The sequence below is a fragment of the Mastigoproctus giganteus genome, chromosome 6, assembly GCF_048544385.1.
Source record: "Mastigoproctus giganteus isolate SK-2022 chromosome 6, ASM4854438v1, whole genome shotgun sequence".
NCBI lineage: Eukaryota > Metazoa > Arthropoda > Arachnida > Uropygi > Thelyphonidae > Mastigoproctus > Mastigoproctus giganteus.
Genome location: NC_143580.1, coordinates 135,092,771 through 135,115,277, shown reverse-complemented (window position 1 = coordinate 135,115,277; position 22,507 = coordinate 135,092,771). Strand labels below are relative to the sequence as shown.

Genomic DNA, 22,507 nt, shown 5'->3' with positions numbered 1-22,507 from the left:
TAGAATGGCTACAGTCAGTAAAATAGCAACCCAGTACAACATTGATAACCAAAGAGATGTTTCAGAATGCACAACTGTTCATACCTTATCACAGATAGTGTATAGCAGTTGACAGCCAAACCAGGCACCATTCCTGTAATGAATACAGCTATAGTACAAACACTGAACAGCAGACATGCTGTTCTTTCTTGCATCACATGCCACTACTACTACTACATTGGAAAAATGTTGCCTGTTCTGACAAATCTCAGTTCCTACTGATTTGTGCTTATGGAGGACTAGGATATGGCAAAAATGGGATGAGTCCTATCCTGCCAGGTGCAGGTTGGTAATGGCTATGTAATGGTGTGGGATGTGTTTTTTGTTTCACATTGGATCCCTTGATGTTAGTGGGTTCAACATTCAGATGCCACTGATTACCTGAAAGTTATTTGTGCAGATGTATCTATATGCAATTGGGTTCTCCAACAGGATAATGTGTCATGTCACAAGATCGGAATTGTACAGAATTGGTTCCAGGAACATGAATGTGAATTTGGCCTACTGCGGTGGCCACCAGATCTCAATCCCTTTGACTACTTATGGGATGAGACAACAAGCTTTTGGCACCTCCGTAGCCAGGTGGGCAGGAGCAGCAGTGTGTAACACACGCTTCTTGATTAGACCGGGGTTCAAGCCCGTGACCACCACATATCCCCGGAGCAATATGGCCTTAGTTGCTAATGCGCCTAAAAACCAAATAACAAACAAACAACAAGCTCTTTAGAACATAGATATGCAACTATTCAATTAATAGCAATTGTGCAAAGCATTTGAGCCGGCGTGGGCCACCATCCCACTGGCATGCTTTCAACACCTTGTTGAGTCATGCCATGACTCAACCATGGTGTATGCAGGTTCTGGTGGCTAAAGGGAGAGGGAAACAATTTCTATTAGTTTACTTAATAATTATGGTATCACTATTATTCTTTTCCAAATTCCAGTTCTTGTATGACCATCAGATTTTCTCTCTTGTGGATGGTTTATTAAGCACGTTACTGAATGTTTGATGCACATGTAACTATAATCATCTTGTGTAGTTTCTTATTTCTTGTGTGTGATCTCCAACTCAACTTGTCGAAATATATTTAAAATGACATGACACAAAATAAGAATGGAGAGGGGGAAATGAATTGTATGTGAATCACAAAATACTTTTATGTATCAGTCGTCCAACGGCTTATGTAGATCACTCAAAGTTATCTGCTTCGATGATAAAATAATGAGCCCCCATCGGTCTCCCCCACTGCTCTCTCTCTCTCTCTCTCTCTCTCTCTCTCTCTCTCTCTCTCTCTCTCTCTCTCTCTCTCTCTCTCTGCATGTGCGTGCCAAGTGAACTGCACTGTATTGGAGACTGCTGAATTTATATCATTGAACTATAAGCAATTAAATTGTCATTAAAACATGTTACTAATTTGGCCACTTCGTAGATCTTTATATACACACTGAAATTACACCGTGGAAAACAGCTGTTCCTCTGCATATCCAGTAGTGAATCCCATCATCAATTCTTCAATCCCATTTGCAGAACTTTAGAACAGAGAACCAGAACCTTGTAAGATAAATGTCTTTAATGTGTAATCAGTGAACACTGCTCTTTGTGGACTAATGTTAGTAGATCTCCCAGGGTTCGGTGTTGGGTCATTGTTGTTTTCTTTTTTTTTTTATTAATGATATTGATGATGATATATCAGGCTTTTAATGTCAAGTTTGCAGACGATACAGAGGTCAGCAGGGTTGTTAATGACATTACGCTGCTGCAACAGGATCTAGAAAAGTTGGGCTGAGAGGTGGCTACTGAAGTTTAACATTGACAAATGTAAGGTACTCCATATGGGAATCAGTAACCTCAGGGTGTCAGTGTAGTACCACACTATCAACTGTGTGGTACTACAGTGACAGTAGTAGAGAATGAAAAGGACCTGGGGGTAATTGTGCAGGCAGATATGAAGTTTTCTGAGCAGTGCAGATGGTCTGCAAGAGTAGCTCATGGTGTCTTGTCAATGATGTACAGGAATTTTTCTAGTAGGGATAAGGAAGTGATTATCCACTTGTATAAGGCAGTCATGCCACACCTTGAGTGCTGTATACAGGTCTGGAGGCTTCATTTTAAGAAGGCTGTAGAGCTCCTGGGAGTACAGAGAAGGGCAACAAGATTAGTGAATGGAACAAAGGGTTGCTCTTACGAAGAAAGGCTTAAATTTTGCAAATTACAGTGTCTGGAGACTAGGCACCTGCGAGGTAATCTGATTGAGGTGTGTAGGTTTTTGTATGGTTTGAGCATGCTCAGTACTGATGGGATTCTTCCTCTTGCTCAGAATAATCGCCTGAGAGGGCATAAATTCAAATTGAGGAAAGACAGTTGTAGGCTAGATGTGCAGAAGTTTACATTTAGCCAGAGGGTGGTTGATTGCTGGAACAAACTTCCATCTGTCATTGTAGAAGTTGATAGCTTAAATTAAATAGATTCAATGCAGAAGTAGACAAACATTTGGAGTGAGTGGATGGGTGAAATAAGAAGGGTTTTTTTTTTTTTTTTTTTTTCTGGCTGATGCTATAAGCTTGCTTACTTGCATCATGTGCCTTTACTAATGCTAAATCTGGCAGCCTTGAACTTATAGATTAAACAAAAAACACAAGCATGTATCAATCTGTTGCTGATTACCTGGAAGATCTCTACTTTCCCAACTCCTGTAGACGAGACATAGTATGTGTTGTCTTTAGGTGCAGATAGCCTAGTCATTGAGTGTGTACTGAGAGTTCTCGATAAAGATTCTTAATTTTATTTTTCACATGGTTTTAAGAGTGTTTTATTTAATATTAATTTTATCTTTAAAATTTTCTGTTTTTTTAAACAAGAACAATGAGTATATATATATATATATATATACTTTAAATTAAATAAAATAAAACATAAGCCAGTAGTATGGCAAAAACTGTAGAGCGAAAATATAAACATAAAAATAACCAAATAAACGAACAAACGAAAAAGAAGAATAAAAGTTAAGACATAAATAATAAATCGGCTTCATATGGGGGAATTGCGAGTCGCTGCCTCTAATGAGTGCTCAATTGTTTATTTATTTACTTTATTATAATTTAACTTTTGTCAATATTTAATGGTAGTATATATTTCGGCTTCATATGGAGGAATTGCAAGTCGCTGCCTCTAATGAATGCTTAATTATCTATTTATTTAATTTATTATAATTTAACTTTTGTCAATATTTAATATAATTCAATGGTAGTATGGGTTGATATGCTAATTTAGCAGCCCTGTGCCACCATCTATTTTCCTTTTTTCTATATAAGCTGATTCAGCTTACAGTATGTCAGTGGTGTGGCTCTGCTTTAGAGTGCTGTCTGTTCTATAATTTATTTTTCGCTGCATAAGAACCACCGCCGTGCAAATCCTCTGCATTGGAGGATCGATCGGAGGGGGAAGGGTGATTTGGTACTTCGATCTTGCAGTGATTCCATGACCATTATTGGCCTCGTGGTTCTCTGTCGATATGGAGCATGATGGTCAGTCTATTTTATTTTATTTTAATTTATTCTGATTTTGTTATTTTTTGGTAGTTCCTTTAACCCCCTTCTTTGGTGATATTTCACGTCTTTTGGAACTAGTACCTCTCGGGAGGTGGGGGGGTAACCGCTAAATTAACATGTAATTGGATTTAAAGTTCGAAATTATATAGGGGTTTCTGGGCTGTTATTTATGTCTTAACTTTTATTCTTCTTTTTCTTTTGTTCGTTTATTTGGTTATTTTTATGTTAATTTTCGCTCTACAGTTTTTGCCATACTACTGGCTTATGTTTTATTTTATTTAATTTAAAGGGTATTTCGGCTTCATATGGGTGAATTGCGAGTCGCTGCCTCTAATGAGTGCTCAATTGTTTATTTATTTACTTTATTATAATTTAACTTTTTTCAATATTTAATGGTAGTATATATATATATATCATAAGCTTTTTGTATTTTATATGAAAAGTTACTTTGGATTTGTTTTCCAGTTTAACAAAGTACAGAAAGGTGGTGCATAAGTAGTGAAAAATTATCAGTTTCAAAAAGAGAAAAAAACACCTCTTCGGGAAGTTATTTCTCTTTGAAATTTTTACACCTGAAGTTGCAAGAAAATTATCCTTTTTCTGTTCCTCTTTGCCCTTCAACCCTCCCTATATCTGGAGATAATAAAAGTCTCCTTATTCCAGTTGTGCAGTCTGACTTTGTTGCATAACTGAATGTAGTAACCTTTAATGTGAATTATATTTCAAAACCTTGAAATGTGAACTTAATGCATATGTTTTCTTAGTGTAATGTAATCTCATAACATTATTTTCATTTGATCTTTAGATCACAAGAATGAGCCATTTTCCAAAATTATGAGGTCACCTTTGGAAAGGTGGGAAGAGTCTCTTATGGGATCCACAAACCTTTCACAGTTGTTTGTTCACCTAGCAACATTAGAACGTAGTGTTGCATGGTCTCGTTCAGTATTAAAAGCACGTTGTAAAATTTGCCGTCGCTGTGGAGATGCAGAACACATGTTACTTTGTGATGGATGTAATCGTGGCTACCACACGTACTGCCTAAAGCCACCTCTTTCAGTAAGTAGAAAGCTAGTATTTATGTATAGATATTTACATGACATACGTAATGTGTGCCAAAAAGAGACTTATCCTTGTACAGATGTTGCTCTGAAACTGTGTACATGCTTTGAAGATTTAGGGCATTACAAGCCTAATGTTTACTTAACTACATAAACATAATAGCTGAACTTGCATGGATTAGAAATGAGGCATGTTTTTAATACACATTTTAATGTGTCGTATTGAGGCAATTCCCTGTACTGGCCTCATAATTTGAAAAATTGGTGCCTAGTAAAGTCACTTTGGGAGATCTGGATAAGGTTCCCTGACGCAAAAATTGATGATTTAGCAAGTAGTTTATCAGTTCCTGGTGGTTCTTATGGATGTTTGGTAATATGTGTAGGGACTAATTGTTTAAATCTTTAAATGAATTGATGAATTGGTTGTGAAATATAAGGCCATGACAAAAAAGTATCGTGAAATATTACAAAATGTACTTGCATCCTCTCTGAGAGCATTTCTGTGAACCCTTAATTACCTTAAACACCAAAAAAGAAACAAATAGAAGTAAAATCCACTGGCAATGTAGGACCACTTGTAAAAACACATTATAAATAACTGTAAGGAGTGTATCAGGTGATACCATAATGCCAGGAGCATTTTAAATAAATGAATTAAATTTGAGCTTATGAAGTTGACTATTGCTGATGTAGTTGGGCTTAGTGAGATATTGTGCCACTCAGAGATATGAGATGAAAAATTTTGTTTCATTTTGGTGGATATTGTGTTTAGGAGAGATGGAGGGATTGCCTATCCCTCAAGTGCTACCATTCATTAAAAACTGCCTGAAGGTGATGAGTCAGTGTGGTGTGAAATGACTTGCATTAAAGGGAGGATGGTAGTATGGGTATGTTATAGACCAAATGACTCTGGAGAGTATGACAAAAATCTCTTTAGGCAATTTGAATGGGTTAGTGAGTATGAATGTCTCAGTGTAACTGACTTCAACCTACCCCTTGTAGATTAGAATACATTTACCAGAAATATGCGATACGCTAACAGGTTTCTGAACAAAGTGGATGATTACTACTTATCCCAGCATGTCTGAAAGAATACAAGGAGTCTAATATCCTAGATATAGTTCTCACTAAGGAGCGTAACTTGGAGGAGAGGGACTATTAATGATGAGTGTGTTGGTTTGTTTCCTCCACTTGAATCCCTTCTGAATAGTCATATAAACTAACCTAAATGTTTTTTTTTTTTAACTAGGTTTTCGTTTGTGGTAATTAGCAGCCTGACAAATACGTTCAAAGACATAGTATTGGCTTCCAGGTTAAGCTAAGTAAAAAGGAATAAACACAGCCAATCACCACCAACAGTAGGAGGAGCTGTGCTTTCAAATCACTGCTCTTGTCACAACTTGGAACAACCAGTGTGACTGTATTGTTGAGGTTACTATTAATCCCAACAAGCTATAAAACTAAGGGATAGCTTTCAGCAACCTGTCAGTTCTTAAATTGAACAGAATATAAACCAGCCAGTTTGTGAAATGGGTGAGTCTCCATGTCTTCGTGAAATGGACAAAAATTTGCCCATTTCACGAGTTGGTCAATTTCCTTGACTTGCCTTATTATTGCACTGATTTCATTCAGTACCTTAAAACTTTGTTTAGTCATGAACATATTATAAGCATGAGCAATTGATGTAATAAGATGGAATTTGTTTGAATCATAGGGGGAATCCATACATGGATTGAAGAATGGCTGCAAGGCAGGACGCCTTGCAGCCATTCTTCAAATGAGCAAAACAAATGTTCATTTAAAGCAACTTTCTGCTAGACATCATGTAACAGTCTAGTTAATTATGTAGGTATCGTTATTGGAGAAGTGCCAACGTTATCACCAGTACATAAAGACAGTAAAATGGTTCATTACTAAGTCTGACTTCAATGGTAGGGAAAATCAAATCATGGAGGTAATGATAAATAACCTGTCGGCAATGTCACCCCAAATGTATAGCAGTAGTGGTAGCTGGTCACCTGGCAGGTGCCCAGTTCCTTTTAAATTCCTGAATATTTTTTTTTTTTTTTTTTTTTTACTTATTGTATGTAAATTTTTAAGTTCAATAAAAAATTTTATAACATTTTTTGTTTTACACTTTTTTTTTTTTTTTTTTTTTTTTTTTTTTTTTTTACCCAAAAAAAAAAAAAAAAAAAAAGAACAAAGTGTAGGATCTCAAAAAAAAAGGTGTATTTTATTCAATAAACCTGATTGAGTGCACTTTTACACTGTTCTAAATGTTTCTGAAAAGAGTTGGTGAAGGTGTCCAAAGAGCTGATATTCAGTTCAGTTGCATTTTTCTTTATGTCCTCAACATCCTGACTGCTAAATATGGTCAACCTGCACTAGACCAGCGTGGCAGATTATAGTCCATTTTCCTCAACATGAATTGTTGATGGGGCTTCCATCCTGCAGTGGACTGATAATGGCTGCTGTTTACTACCCCCCCGTTTCCATAGCTAGGTGGGAAGGAGCCGCAGTGCGTAGCACACGCTTCTTGATTAAATCGGGGTTCGAGCCCATCACCACCGGATGCGGAAAGGTCAGGGAATGACCACCACATATCCCGGAGCAATATGGCCTTACTTGCTAATGCTCCTAAAAACCAAATAACAACAACAACAACAACTTACTCCCCCCCTTCACACACACACCTTGGGAAAGAGGAGAAAATTTTTTGATCCACTGAGGCTAGATCGGGAAAGTATGGTGAAGGGTTGATATGTACAGTGCCGTGTTTTCTCAGAAATGCCTTTGCAACAAGTTATCGTCAGAAAGTGAAATTTTTTACTGTTATTTCCAGACATGGTGTCATAAATTCAAATTGTAGGAACAAGGTTTAGAGTGGATTGAAGGAGGTTTTTTTTTTTACCAAGCAGTTTAATTACTGGATTGAGTTACCTCCATGTGTAGTCGAGGCTGACAATTTTGGAAAATGCAGAGCGAAACAGGTTGTTGTATATTTTGTGTTATATGTATATATACTATCTAAAAAAAGAAAAGGTTCCCATGATTTACTGTGTGTTTTACAGTAAATCTTCAATACAAACGTTAATCGTATTTAGTAGTCACGGGCTTGAACCCTGGTCCACTCAAAGGACGCATGCTACTGTACTGTCACTCCTGGCCACTCGGCTACATTAGGCCTAGTGGAGTAAAACCTATGACTCCCTTGTACCATATGCTTAATACTAATACTTACAGCAAGTTAAAACTTGGTGCACAGAAGTAAATATTACAAGGCAATACTTCAAATCGCGCATGACAGTACAGTGGGTTAAGGCAACTTGTTTAATATATTCTCAAGCCGGAATATCCCAAAGTGTGGTCCATGGCCTGCCGCTAGTCCTTGGGAAGGAATGCCTATCCTTAGAAAATGTGAAAATAGTTGCAAATCCTATTATTGTCATGCAGAACTCACTATTACTGCACATCATCACATTATAAGTGTGAAATTAGTTTCTTTGGTTACATAGAAATAGAATGAATGAATGTCGACCCAGATTTTCTCCCAACATAAAGTTGCTATGTAGTGTTAAACATAATCATCATTCACATTAGTTCTGTTAGTTATTTAAATGCTATAAAAGTACTAAAAAAGTGGATGCCTCTAGTTATGCAATTTTGCAAAACCCTTGCCTGTGTAAATACACTTAAATCCATCACCCAGACATTCAGCAAACACATGCAACAGTACTTTTCCTATCTTCTTATCTTGATGCTGTGTTCGAAAGTTGAGCTTATGTGAGAATTTAATGTTAGTTTGTCAACTCTTTGCAAAATCATATTAGAGGAAGCTCGAATTTTGAAATTGCAATTATTCTGAGTTGGATATAGGGCACAGGCATGCTCTTCGTAAGTCAGAATTGGAACTATACTTTATACAATTTAAAATTATATATAGTACTATTTTATTATATCATATCTGTTGTTATGGTAAGTGACTGTTTTAAAGCAGTGTCGCTATCACTGATAGGGAAAACCTTTCCTAAAAATTTCTGTATGAACAGTATTTATAGTAAAATTTTTCTTTTTTGATTCAGTAGTCTTTTCTTTTCTCTTTGTATTTACTTCTGAATATAATCTTATAATAACTAGAATCAGATAATGTGCAATCAATATACAAAAATATGAAAACCAAAACACTGTTATATGCAGTAACATTTTTATATTTATTACAAGTTTATCACAATTAAGGTGTTCACAATAAAAACAGCCCTTGTCAAATTTTTAAACTTCACAGGAGAACAGAAACTTTCTGGCTTTGAACTTTTGTTTTTGGTTAAATTGTTTGAAAATTTGTATACTTAAATTTATGGATTAACTTGAGACATGGAGGAATCTGCAAGGTTTTGGGGGAAATTTTTTATCAGTGTAGCCTGCATTTGTATGTAAAAGGAATCTGTTTTGTAGAGATGGTATTCATTTGAACAAAGGTGGCGCAAGGATTATTGCCAGTTTCATTGAGGAAAGCTTAAGGGTTCGTGGAAAGTGCTAGTTAGGGGGGAAGAGTAATATAGATCCGCGTTGTTTATCTGATGTGGGTCAAAGTAATGCTTGCACTAACCTCATGAATTCTTGTTTGTTGCCACAACAGCCGATGTTTTGAGGGTAGCAGTGTTTCAAATGAGAGAAAGGGTAAAGCTTGGAATGCAAACCTAAATGACTTAAAAGGGTGTGTCAGGGTAGTAAACTGTAGAAGATTGCTTAGTCTCAACTGTGTCTGCAGTAATGTCGGGAGTGTTGTCAATAAAATGGCTGAATTTGAACTCCTGGTTAGAACAACTAATTCTGATAATAATAATAATATGGCTAGTGGAAACATGGTGCCACCCAGAAATTTGTGATGACAAGTTCCACTATGGTATTGTGTAATGTATTTAGGGAAGATAGAAGGGGTGGAGGGGGTCATGCTTCTTATCAAAAGCAGCCTGACTGCAAAAAGAGCTTTTGCTGAGTCTTTAGTTATGTCTGCCAGCATAGAATCTGTGTGGTGCGAGTTAGTTGGAAGCAAAGGAACAATTAGAGTGGGGGTAAACTACAGACTACAAGATTGTGAAGAATGCATGCAGATGGAATGGGCAAACAAGTGTGAATGTCTTATGATGGGTGACTTTAGTTCCCAGATTTATTGGAATAAGTGGGAGGGAAACTTAGGATAGGCAAAAAAAAAAGTTTTTTAATAAACTAAATGATTATCATTTGTACCAGCATGTTAGAGAAAGTGTGAATATTCTTGACTTCATAATTACTAACGAATCAGATGATATAACAGGGCAAGTATGGGAACCATTGTCAGGAAGTGATCATGCAATCATCAGTTGGAATATGAACAAAAGATGTTGCAGTATTTAAAGATTTTAACTTCAGAAGAGGTGACTGACAGTTTAAGGCACTGTATGGCATATGTGAATTGGATGGGTTGCAAATAATTTGAATTACGGAATAATTTTAAAACAAAAATCATAGAAGCCATGAAAGCATATTTTTAAGAAAATATTGCAGGAGGAGGATGCCAAAATGGATGACTGCAGAGCTGGCTGGTCAAATAGAGCAGAAAAAGATAGCGTGGGACAGTTACAGACCACTAAAAAGTACTGAAGCCTACAACAGGTATAAGTTGATCTCTAATAATACCACAAATAAGGTCAGAGAGCCCTAGGCTCTGCATGAGAAAGCATTGGCTAACAGAGCAAAGAATGGGAATGAGGAATTTTTAATGTATGTGAATACAAGAAAAAAAACAAATCGATTGGACCCTTGTGCAATAGGTGTGGGAAAGTCTTAAATAACCCAGCTGATGTTGTGGATGAATTGAATAGATACTTTGCATGTGTCTTTACTGATGAAAGACCCTTCATGCTGGGAAGAGGTTGTGTGTGTGAGGCTGAGCCATATGAAAATCATCATCATCATCAGCCATTTTCAGTCCACCGCAGGATGAAGGCCTCTCCAGCAACTTTCCAGTTCCTTCTGTTTTGTGCAATGGCCATCCATTTACTACCACAAACTTTTGAATTTCATCTGTCCATCTCCATTGTTGTCTTCCAGGTTTTCTTTTAGCTTCTCTTGGGTACCATTATGTTATTTCCTTAGTCCATCGGTCATCATGCCTTTGGGCTATGTGTCCTGCCCACAACCCAAAGTATCCTGCCTATTTCAGTTCTTTAATTTTGATAAGAATGTCCTTTACTTGTTTTTGCTGCCTAATCCATTTGCTTCTCTTCTTATCCAACAGTCTGGTTCCTAATATATTTTGTTCCATTCTTCCCTGTGTAGTTTTCAGCTTGTTGTTTGTTTGTTATTTGGTTTTTAGGAGCATTAGCAACTAAGGCCATATTGCTCTGGGGATATGCAGTGGTCATTCCCTGACCTTTCCACATCCTCCGTATTTGGTGGTCACGGGCTCGAACTCTAATCAAGAAGCGTGTGCTACGCACTGCTGCTCCTGCCCACCTGGCTACGGAGGTGCCAGTTTTCAGCTTCTTCTTCATTCTTTTTGTGAGTGTCCAGGTTTCACTTCCATAAGTCATGGTGGGGAGTGTGAAATTAGTGATGTTGTAATTACAGATGATTGTTTATTAGAAAAACTTCTGAGAATAAAGGCATGGCAGGCTCCTGGAATTGATCGCATGTACCCTGTAGTTTTGAAGGAGAGCACAAAGGAGAGTATTGAACTATTGAGGTTAATTATGAGGGCATCTTTGGTTTGGAAAATTGCAAATGTATCGCCAACACATAAAAGTGGTCCTAAGAGTGAAGTTGGTAACTACAGACTGGTTGGTTAGTCTGACTTCAGTGGTAGGAAAAATCTTAGAGGCAGTGATTAAGAGTGCAGTCCAGTGACATTTAGTTAGATGTAGCATTCTGAAGGATACATAACTTGGCTTCATTAAGGGAAAATCATGTTTAACTAAGTTAGTAGGCTATTTTGACATAGTTACTCATCAGCTGGGTTTGGGGAACAATTGCTACATATTTTATTTGGATTTTAGCAAAGCATTTCACTTGGTCCCTTATTATAGATTACTGTATTAGCATGAACAGGTTGTGATTACTTGTAAGATTCTGAGATGGATTGCTGGGTGGCTGCAGGGCAAAAGGCAGAGGGTTGTGATTATTGGATATTCCTCAGATTGGTGTAACATCGGGAGTAGGGTCCTTTGAGGATCGGTTCTTGGACCACTGTTTCTCATTTTCATGAATGACATTGATGAGGGATAGAAGGCATGATGTCAAAATTTGCAGATGAAATAAAGATTGGCAGAGTCATTAGTGAACAGTGCCTAGCAGCGCTCCTTCAGAATGACTTGAACAGGCTTCAAAAATGGTCAGAGAAGTTGTATGTTTTAATGCTACTAAATGCGAGGTCTTACATTTGAGGAATAGCAACCTAAAAATAAATTATACACTTAGTGTGGTTGAATTTAAAACAGTGGAGGCGGAAAGGGATATGGGAGGTATGATATGGCAGATATGAAGTTTTCTAAACTTTGTAAACAGGTAGCCTGATAAGCCCGTGGTGTCCTATTGATGATTTATCTAACATTATCCTGTAGAGATAGGCGGTCATAATCCCACTGTATAAGATAATCGTAAGATCACATTAGGATTACTTTGCTCAAGTATGCAGACATGTGAGAAAAGACATTGAGCTTCTTGAAAGGGTCCAAATATCGGTAGTATGGCCATATGAGGAAAGACTCTGATGAGTTGGGCAACAAGGTACCTCAGAGATGACCTGATTGAAGTTTATAAGGCTCTGAAGGGATTAGTAAAATGAACTGAACGAAGGTGGAATTCTCACAAAGAATTCCAGAACTAGCGGCCATAAAAATCAAATTATGGTAGTTGAGGTTTAAATGAGATTGTAGGAAGTTTCTTTTAGCCAGCGAGTCATTGATCGTTAGAACAAATGCCCTCACCGGCAGTTGTGGCTGACAGTTCGAATAAATTCAAAGTTCAACGTGTGTGTTTGTTTGTGGTTTTGGTTTTTTTTTTTTTTTTTTTTTTTTTGCCAGTGCAGCAGAAGCCTGCAGCTTCCTTACCACTATATGGTGAATATTATTCCAGGTATGTGTGGACACCTGAGGATGCTTCCTGTATATTTTATGAATTAAGAAAATGTTAATCTTGGGCACCGAAATCCAAACGCTTGTAACTAGGGTTGTTTTTGTTGCAAATTAAGGAAAAGGAAAAAAGTAAAATTAAATTTTTTATAAACAAAAATAGGAGACAGTGACAGTTATTGATACAGCTGATAAAAATTTTTAATAATGATCCTCTGCACCACTGCTGTTATCTGAAACATCAGTGTCCACATGTAAACCACCTTTATCTTCTCCTTGGTTGACCTATTTTAGAATTCTTGTTTTCCGGTTTCAGAAAGGGGTAGAGGGCCTGAAGATCTTTTTTAGGCCACTTGACTTTATTTCTTAGTGCCTCAGTACACAAGCACCAGTGTAGGTATTCCTTACTGTAATTAGTGAACTGGATGAATCTATCTTTAACATTCATAGTATCATCAGTTTTGCAACTCCTTTTCCTTTTCCTGTTTTTGTTTTTTTTTTTCTTTTTTAGTTTGCTTCAACTGCTTGCTTCATATTATATAATAAAGATTGGTGTAGGTTTATAATGTTAAATGGGTTGGTGCAACATGCCTTCATAATATCCTTCCAGTGTTACTTTTCTTTTTCTTGGTGAGGGAGAAGTCCTGGTCGTTAGGAAGAAAAGGGTGCCCACCCTCAAATAGGAAAAGGGTACGTTTCAGTTTTGAATATCTCCTCTGAATTAACTAGCAAGCATAAAAAATATGCCATCACAAAGTTTTTATTCTGGCCCAAACATCTGTCAAAAATCAGCATAGGTTTATCCTTCAAATTTATTGTGGTTTTGAAATAATGAAATAGAAATTATGGAACTTAATTTTGGCTGTCTTTTAAAATGTACTAAATATCACTGTACATAATTGAAGCTGATCACAGTTGCCGATCCCTCCCAACCTTTTTTACTATACAGCCACTCTCTGATTAACATAAGGGTTGCGTTCCACAGAACTCTATGTAAGTCGGAATTTCCCCCATGCTTGTACAGCACTCGCAACTGTGCTTGCTAAATGGATTGAATCAAAAAAAGAAATGTTCAACGAACATGTGAATAGAATTATTTATTGTATTTATTCAATTTTTTATCTCATACACAGGAAAAATTACAGAAAAAAGAGGAGATGGGCATAACATCAGTGAGTTTTACCTCTCAAGCATCACTGCCAGAATCGACGTCTTCAGCTGATAAGTAGACCGCTGCATAGCTTGAGGGCTGTGGCAATTCAGAAGGGGTCGGCCGCTGAACTTTACGAAAGAACATATTAATGGATGACTGGACAATGGCTTTTTTTCTTTTCATCTTGGATTTCTTTGTAGCAAGCAAGCATATCATTCCCCCTATGTTAACTTTTAAGAACCATTCGCTGTCAGGGTCTATCTTCTCATTGCTGATGCAATTTCACAAAATGCCATTGCTATCTCTCTGGTGATGAAGTGTCTCGGCTCCTCATTTGGTTCATCTTGAGCTTCATCAGCATTTTATTCTTTCACTATCGCTGCCTGCAAGTCAATAAGTTCCTTGTTAGATAATTCCTTCTCTTCTTCCTCTATTAACTCCTCATCTTTGGCATCAGATAAGATTGTAAAGGTTGCAGAGCTACTTCAGTTGCTCTGCAACTGAAGTAGCTCTGCAACCTTTACAATCTTATCTGTAACTTCGGCTTTTTCAAACCCTTCGAAGCCTTTTACGTGCCGTGGGCATATTTTCTTCCATTCACCATTTAAACAACTTTTAGTAATTTCCACCCAGGCCTTATTAATGTTTAAGATTGTGTGGTCAATATTATAAGTTTCCAAAAGTCTCTTAACATCCAAAATTTTTTCTCACTGTCTATTGCAAACAATGCCTGAACAAATGTTGTGTGTAAATAGTATGCTTTTAAATTTGAAATAACACCTTGATTCATAGGCTGGATGAGTGAAGTCATGTTTGGTGTTCGAAATATGACTTTCACATTCGAATTGAAATCATCTAGATGCGTAGGTTGTCCAGGAGAATTATCTAATAGAAGCAAAATCTTGAAAGAAACATCATCTTTACAATATTTTTCAACTTCTGGAATGAAGCAGCATTTAAACCAATCCTCAAAAGAGATATTGTTATCCATGCTCTCGGTTCGATCAGAAATGCACAGGTGGCGGTGGCTCTTTATTGATGCCCTTAGATGTACAAGGATTTCCAGAATAGTACACAAGCAGTGGTATTAATCTGTAATCTGCCGCTGCATTAGCCCCAAGCAAGAGCATGGCCCTATCTTTTGAAGCCTTGACACCTGGCATTGTCTTTTCCCTTTTTGGCAATGTATGTTCGATCCCTCATTTTTTCCAATACAGAGCAGTCTCGTCAATGTTAAAAAAATTGCTGCATTGAATAGCCTTCATCAATAATTTTTTCCAACACATCACAAAATTTCTCTGCAGCTGCGGAATCGGCAACTTCGCCACATGCTTTAATGTTTTGGAAACCAACTAACCTATTAAACCACTCATTGCTTGCCACAAACTTGGGTTGGGGTTTGCTGTATATATCCTTAATGTACCCCAGAGCCTCACATTTGGTGAGTATGGGCTTGGCATACCCAGGGTCCTGAGCTGGATATCATCATTCTTCTCTTTCTCCCCTTCTACTTCTGACTCTTGTTCTCACTCTCACTCAGGGTTACTCAGAAATGTTTTTGGCTTGTGCAGCAAAAGCCTCAGACTTCCTTGCACCATACGGCCAATGATGATGATAATATCTTCATAAATACTTCTTGCTTTTGCTTGAATGGCCATTGAACTCAAGGGCACTTGCTTCTGAATCTGATTTTCCATCCATATTATTAATAGCTTTTCCATCTTCGATATAGCACCTGAATGCTGTTTTGTGATCACTGTTTATCTTAAATGAATTGATCGTTTAACCTGTTCTTTTATATGCGCACTTTCACTGTAGAAGCAGCAAGACCTAATTCTGTGCAGTAGATGACAAACTTTGCCCTGCTTCATAATTCTTAATCATCTTCATTTCTAAATAAATTTTGTTTCATTTCCTAGCTCTGCCAGCACTTGCACTTTCCATTGGTCCCTTCACCTTCACCATTGTAATAAGTAAATAAGAATGAAGAGAAGATTTCGGTGAAGGGAACTCGTTTCACCATAATACCGTAACATAAAAACAACACAGAATTCCAGTTATCAGTATTATCGCAAATGCAATAATGTTGAGTTTACTACCCGTTTGTAATAGATTGCGCTAACAGAAAAACCCAATAAACCAGAAAGTGCAAATTGTTTTTGTTTTTTGGTTATGACCTCCAGAAACATGCTTTAGAAAAATATCACAACGGCGTTTAAAATTAATTCTTATAACAGAACATATGTTATAAGAATTCTTATAACATATGGTAATGATGAAAGTGTAGTGTAATTTCCATTATAAATATGATCTTTTAGAGAGATAAATAGCTTAGTAATATAGCAAAATTTTCAACTTCCAGGGACTTGGAACGAATTACCAAAAAAAAAACACACACACAGTTTCACAATACCTCCATTTATCCCTACAAATGCAAAATACGTTTCCATAGTTTTTTCAGTTTGCATCGGCTGGCAAAAACTTACGTAAAGTCGAATTTGCGTAACTCTAGTATTACGCAAGTCGGGGAGTTCCTTGTACTTTCTTTTCAACTTGTAAATAGCTTCGGCTTTGCGAAGGTGTAATTCCTTTTGTACCATCTTGGATCATTTTCATCCGGGTCCGCTGACACCGCTGTCTGTTGTTGAAGTTTGTCACGTGGACAGCCGAAGGAAATGTTAAGTTATTCTTGGCATGAAAGGAGCTTGTAAGGAATTTGATATTTGTTCACAAGCATTTTATGTATTGACGTTAAAAACGTTTTTACTGGCATTATTCCAAAAATTTTGTAACAAAAAAACACCATTAGAGAAGTGTTATGGAAATGACGTCATCTTCAACTTCTGCCAGAAGCAAATTATTGTAACTTGTATTGTTGGAATCATAGTTGTATGATGGCAACAATAATTTATCTTCTACTGGACCAAATTTAATGAAATTTTGCACAGAGCTTCATCTTAGCATTATACTAGAGGAAAAACTTTCAAAGCTCTGAAAATTGTAGTAGAGTAGTTTTTCCAGGATAGTGGAAAATATGAACATGTGATGAAGGAAATTTTCTCACGTGGTAAACGGGCTAATGTGGACGTATAGCATATTCTTGAAAAGTCAAGGAATTTTTAGAAACAGAAGTATTAAGGTTTTTAAGATACAAAAAAACTTCCGGAAACTGGGAAATGCATTAATTCGAAAATGCATCTGGTTTCAAGTCACCTGGTGTTTTCAGATTGAATGTAATTTTTTTTTTTTTTTTTTTTTTCTTTACAATTAAACTCTGGGGCTGGAAAAGAGTTCTACACATTTATGAAAACCTTCTTGAAGTTCGACATGTCATCAGATCTTTCGATAAATACTATATGTAATGGAACAACTATAGATGGTATATTCAGTTGTGAACTAAAATCTCTTCAGTATAAAAATTATATATCCTACTTTTGTCATCACAGACCAATACTTTCAGTAACCAGTTATGTAATTATTATTAAGAAAATAAAAAAAAATTAACTCCTGCAATGACTCTTAAATGTAAAACACTTTAAATATGCTAGCAGCAGGACACATTGTTTCTGGTGAATACAGTTTGTTGGGATTGTCATGGTTGGAGTAGTGCAACTCCTGAGGATTTAAATTACTTACATGGCTCTCAAGAAATAATTGAAGGGATGGAGGCAAGGCTTTTGTTCTATTCTGGTGTTTGATTTGGCATTGATTTTGAACATCACTGTGTTGACCAGTGCACAGCCAACCTTGTGATTTCATGAATGCATTCCTTCAGACTTGAATTTCTACAATAGCACCATCATCTTCAATGCAGAGTTTGTAATGAAAGGCTGTAGTGTGAGCAAATTCATTGGTGCTTGGTTCGGAGGAATCCAAATTGTCCCCTTTGATTTTGTGAGATCTTCTCTGCTGTACAGCTTTCTACATTAATTAGGACAGCCAGACATATGAATCTTACAGATCTTTGTTTGTTAACTGGTCAAAATGTAAAAATATTTGTTTTGTTTTAACTATCTTGCAGCACTGGTACCATTTATACCTGAAATAAACATATTATCAATGCAGTGAAAATAAAGTTACATCTTTGCAAATAAAAAGAATGGATCCAAAAATATCGAGAAAAAAAATAAATCTGATCAAAAAAAATAAAAAACAGTCAAACATCGGTAGTAATATAGACTTACTGGCAATCATCACCAATTAATTTGCTGCAACATTTTTTTTCCTACATGATTAATGTGTTCAACTCCTTTTAACTTCAACTCTTTCACTTCTCTGTCTCTTCTTTGCCAGTTATTATTAAAAACATTATTGTTTGACACCATTATGAAGTTATACACTATATTAATTTGAAGACCTTGCAAACACAACAGTAACAAGTGTAGAAGGTTATACCTATCTGTACAACATGGTTGCCTTTACACCAAAAAAAAAAAAAAAAGTGACAAAGGTTTCTTTTGTAAGAAAGAGGTTGCTTTTTGATTGACAGTGACACCCATCTGTACGTATCTCACTTGACCACCAGAGTGCATTATTAACTCGATTTCATCAATTCTTAACAAGGGCTATTTTTGTTCTGAAACCCTCAATTGATTACAATTAATTGTGATAAACTTTTAAAATTTTTAACTCTTAGACAAAATAAACTGTCATAGTAAAGGTTATATTTTCATTTGATTAATTGTAAATCTCTGGTGTTCATAATAGCATTTAAGATAATTCTTTCTCAAGATAGATTCATTGAGGGTGTTTTGATATTTACAATAAATTCCAAAATTCGTTTTGAAGGGATTATTAGCTTATTGAAAGGAATACTGCTGCTCACTTGGGTGAAACGTAGATCCTTTTGAGAAGTCACTTTTCTGTTGAGATGCATGATATGGTTAAATGTGACTGATCTGGAATCCCCCCCCCCCCGTAATGTACAGTGTCTTCACACAAAATTTTTTTTACCTGTATGCTGTAGGGAACATTCATTTCACAAACAACCTGAAAATGATACTGTGATCTGCAGTGTCATAAGTTTTGCAGCAGATTTGATTTTTAGGATTTTGAGCAAAAACTCAGTGCCTTACCTGTAAATTTTTATATCAAAACTGAAATGTGAAGTTGCACATCAGCGAATGTATTTTCATCTGTCGTTGATGGTGAAAATTAAAGCAAAATGACATTGACATGTTTTCACGTGCTAATTGTTATTCTAATATTGTAATAGTTGAAAACATGTTTCTAAGTTTAATCTCTGAAAAACTGGTCAGCTTAACAAAAATGTGCATATTTGCTTGTGATATTTGTATTATGCCCACTATGTGCAAATGTATATAATCTGATGCCTGTTAATAACCATCAAACTGATGGTGTGTGGTGCACGAGATAGGTTTTCTTAGAATATCTTTCTTACAAAAATCTTAATGACTTGAATTACCAATTTATATCTTGCAAAAGGCAAATAAAAAGGGGAAGTTAACTGTTTATATATTTGTAAAATGTCATTTCTTTAGTATTTATTATATTCATTGATGGGGGAGTGTGTACTTTGTAGTTCAAATTTTTTCCTTATTTAAAGATGGTACTTAACCTGATATTGGTGCTACAGTTTGGGGGAGAAATATCCACTTTTGTGTATTATTTTAAATATTTGTGTAGAGCAGTTGCAGACATTCACTTATTGCCTATTGTATGTCTTTCACTGTGAAGGAAATTCCTGAAGGTAACTGGTTTTGTGGAACTTGCAAACCTGTTGAAAGAGGTCCAATTTTCTTAAGAAAGCAAGAAAGGATATCTTATGCGGAAAGTGAAGATGAATTTGATAGTGATGGTTCAGGTGGAGAAACTGTTCATAGGTAAGTGATAGTATGAAAGGAATTTACCTCCTCCACTAGTCAGACATGTTTTGTTTCTTTTGATAATAATTATATTAATCATCTTCTCAATAGTATAAACCAGAACTCTAATGCTCAATGCATTCTACGTTGATATCAATATTTGTAAAAGAATAAGAGAAGTTTATCTCACTATGATACATAGTACACTTCTGTATGATACTCTCCAGAAATTAAAATCGAAAAACTTGCATTACAGTAAAAAATAATTAAAAATCAATTTAAACACAAGTAAAAATTAATTTAATGAAAAAATTGCAAAACGATTTTCCTTCCTGAAGCTGACAACGCTTTTCGACTGTATGTCGTGATCACAGGAATGAAAAAATTACCGAATAGGGGTGAACATGAAACTTAAATAGGGATTATTTGTCTTCACGCATGTGCTTTTACATAAAAGACCACAAAGTGGAGATTAGATGTGGCCGGCGAACATTAACAGAATTCTCTTGTAATTTAATTTTGACGGTTTCTGCAATAATAGTCTCGTATAATTTCATTGGAGACTTAAGTATTTTGGCCTCGTTAAATATAACATTTTTATTTAATGACGCCAAAATACTTAGTGTCCAGTGAAATTATACAAGACTATTAATTGCAGAAACCGTCGAAATTAAATTACATGAGAATTCTGTTAATGTGTTTGCCGGCCATATCTAATCTCCAATTCGTAGTCTTTTACATGCATTCGCGAAGGCAAATATTCCCTATTTAAGTTTCATGCTCACCCCTATTCAGTAATTTTCATTTCTGTGATCACGACATATGGTCAAAGCGTTGTCAGCTTCAGGAAGGAAAATTGTTTTGCAATTTTTTGGTTAAATTGATTTTTAATTATTTTTGACTGTAATGTAAATTTTTGGTTTTTTTAAATTGTTTTCATTTTAATTTCTGGAGAGTATCACACAGTAGTATTCTATGTATCATATTGAAGTAAACTTCTCTTATTCTTTTACGAATATTAATCTTCTTAGGTATTTAACACATCATCTGAAATAATGTTAACAAAAAACAAATTTATAGGGGCCACCAATTTCCATTTCACCCCACCCCAAAGACACACACACACATTCACATACATATGTTATTATTATATAGTGATCAGTATAATGACAAACATGCCATGAACTATCAAAAAAAAAAAAAAAAAAACCATTATCATACTTGGGGTCAGCCAGGCCAGCTAGATTCATTTTACAATAAAGAATATGTTGTCCGCAATGCTACAGAGGTCATGCATGTAGTGTGTTAAGTATGACTTGTGCAGCCTGCTAAAAATGATTGCATGAGACAGTAAATTCTGAACTATCATCAATTAATAGCTCTCTTTCGGTGGTTCTCATATATTGTATGACAGTAATGACCTAGAAAATAAATATTAACAAGAAGGAAAGCATTGTCATTTTGGTGAAAAATATTTTCTGTGTTATACACTGAGTGGACAGAAATCATGGATACCTACCTACCTAGTAATGGGTAGGGCCACATTTTGCCTGGATAAGGGCAGTCACTCAGCAAGGGCATTGAGTCCACTAGTTCACGAAAGCTTTCCACAGATATTTCCATCCATGCTTGCTGCACATTCCTGGGTGGAGGATCCAAAGCTCAAACGGACCTTTCCGCAGCATCTCAAAGATGCTCCATGGTGTTCATGTCCGATGAACACAGAAGCCATTCCGTGGTGGTAAAAATCTGCAGAATGCTCTTCCAACCATGTTCTAGTCACCACAGATTTGTGGGGAAGTGCGTTGTCCTGCTGGAAGAGTCCATTGCCCTGTGGGTACATGATGACCATGAAGGGATACAAATGCGTCTAGATGTACCAGAGGTCCCAGCATGTGCTGGTTGAACATGCCAGAAACCATTACCGACCATCCACCTGCCTGAACAGTTCCTTGTTGACATGACTGGTGAAGGGCTTCTTGCAGTTTCTGCCAGGTACACACCCTCCCGTCCACTCAAAATAACTGTAAATGGGACTCATAGGACCAGGGGACCTGTCTCCAATCATACAAGGTCCAGTGCTGATGTTCAAGATCACCAGGCTAATGATCGCCTGGTGATCTTGGCGGAGACGTTTCTGGCATCTTCCCTGTTGAAGTCGGCAGTGATTTGTGCCACGTCGCTTTGCTCTCCAGTTTGCTGAAACAATGCCAGACAGACGTCGACAGCCACGCTCATCTACCACCTTTCTCTGCCCATGGTGAGATGTTATTCCGGAAATGGCATATTTTCAATGCACTCTTGATACTTTCGAACGGGGACAGTGCGATTTCTGTACACCTCCACGATAGAGTGACCCATGCGTTGGGCACTCACTACATCCCTCTTTCAAAGTTGTTTAACTCACGACATTTATCCATACTGGCATCGAATTACCGTCTACGTGAATGCAGTGTACCTATATACCAGCCAAGCAATGGCTCTGTCCACTATCAAGTGGGGTGACAGTGTCGCATTGCCCAGGAACCAGGTATCCCATGAATTCTTTTAGTGTATTATAACTAAGGAATAGTAGTGGAATGACTGTAGAAAGGATGATAATTCTTTTTAGGGTACATGAAAACATAGTGATGTTATGAATGTTTAACTTGTGATTACAGAGTGTTTGATTTTATTGACCAGGGGATAAGATAATTCAGTGAAGAATATTTATGAACTTTAACTTTGAGTGTTCATTTGTGAAAATTGTTAACAGGAGAGACTGCTTCTATG

At 36.5% G+C, this 22,507-nt stretch overlaps 1 protein-coding gene across 1 annotated transcript in view; it reads left to right on the top strand.

Annotated features, from left to right (window-relative positions):
* Acf (ATP-dependent chromatin assembly factor large subunit) overlaps positions 1-22,507 on the top strand; it is a 373,562-nt gene that overhangs the window by 297,354 nt on the left and 53,701 nt on the right. The window contains exons 19-20 of the mRNA XM_090376504.1: positions 4,394-4,647; positions 19,608-19,753. Of these exons, the coding sequence (XP_090232630.1) occupies positions 4,394-4,647; positions 19,608-19,753 (400 nt within the window). The remainder of the gene's footprint in view (positions 1-4,393; positions 4,648-19,607; positions 19,754-22,507) is intronic.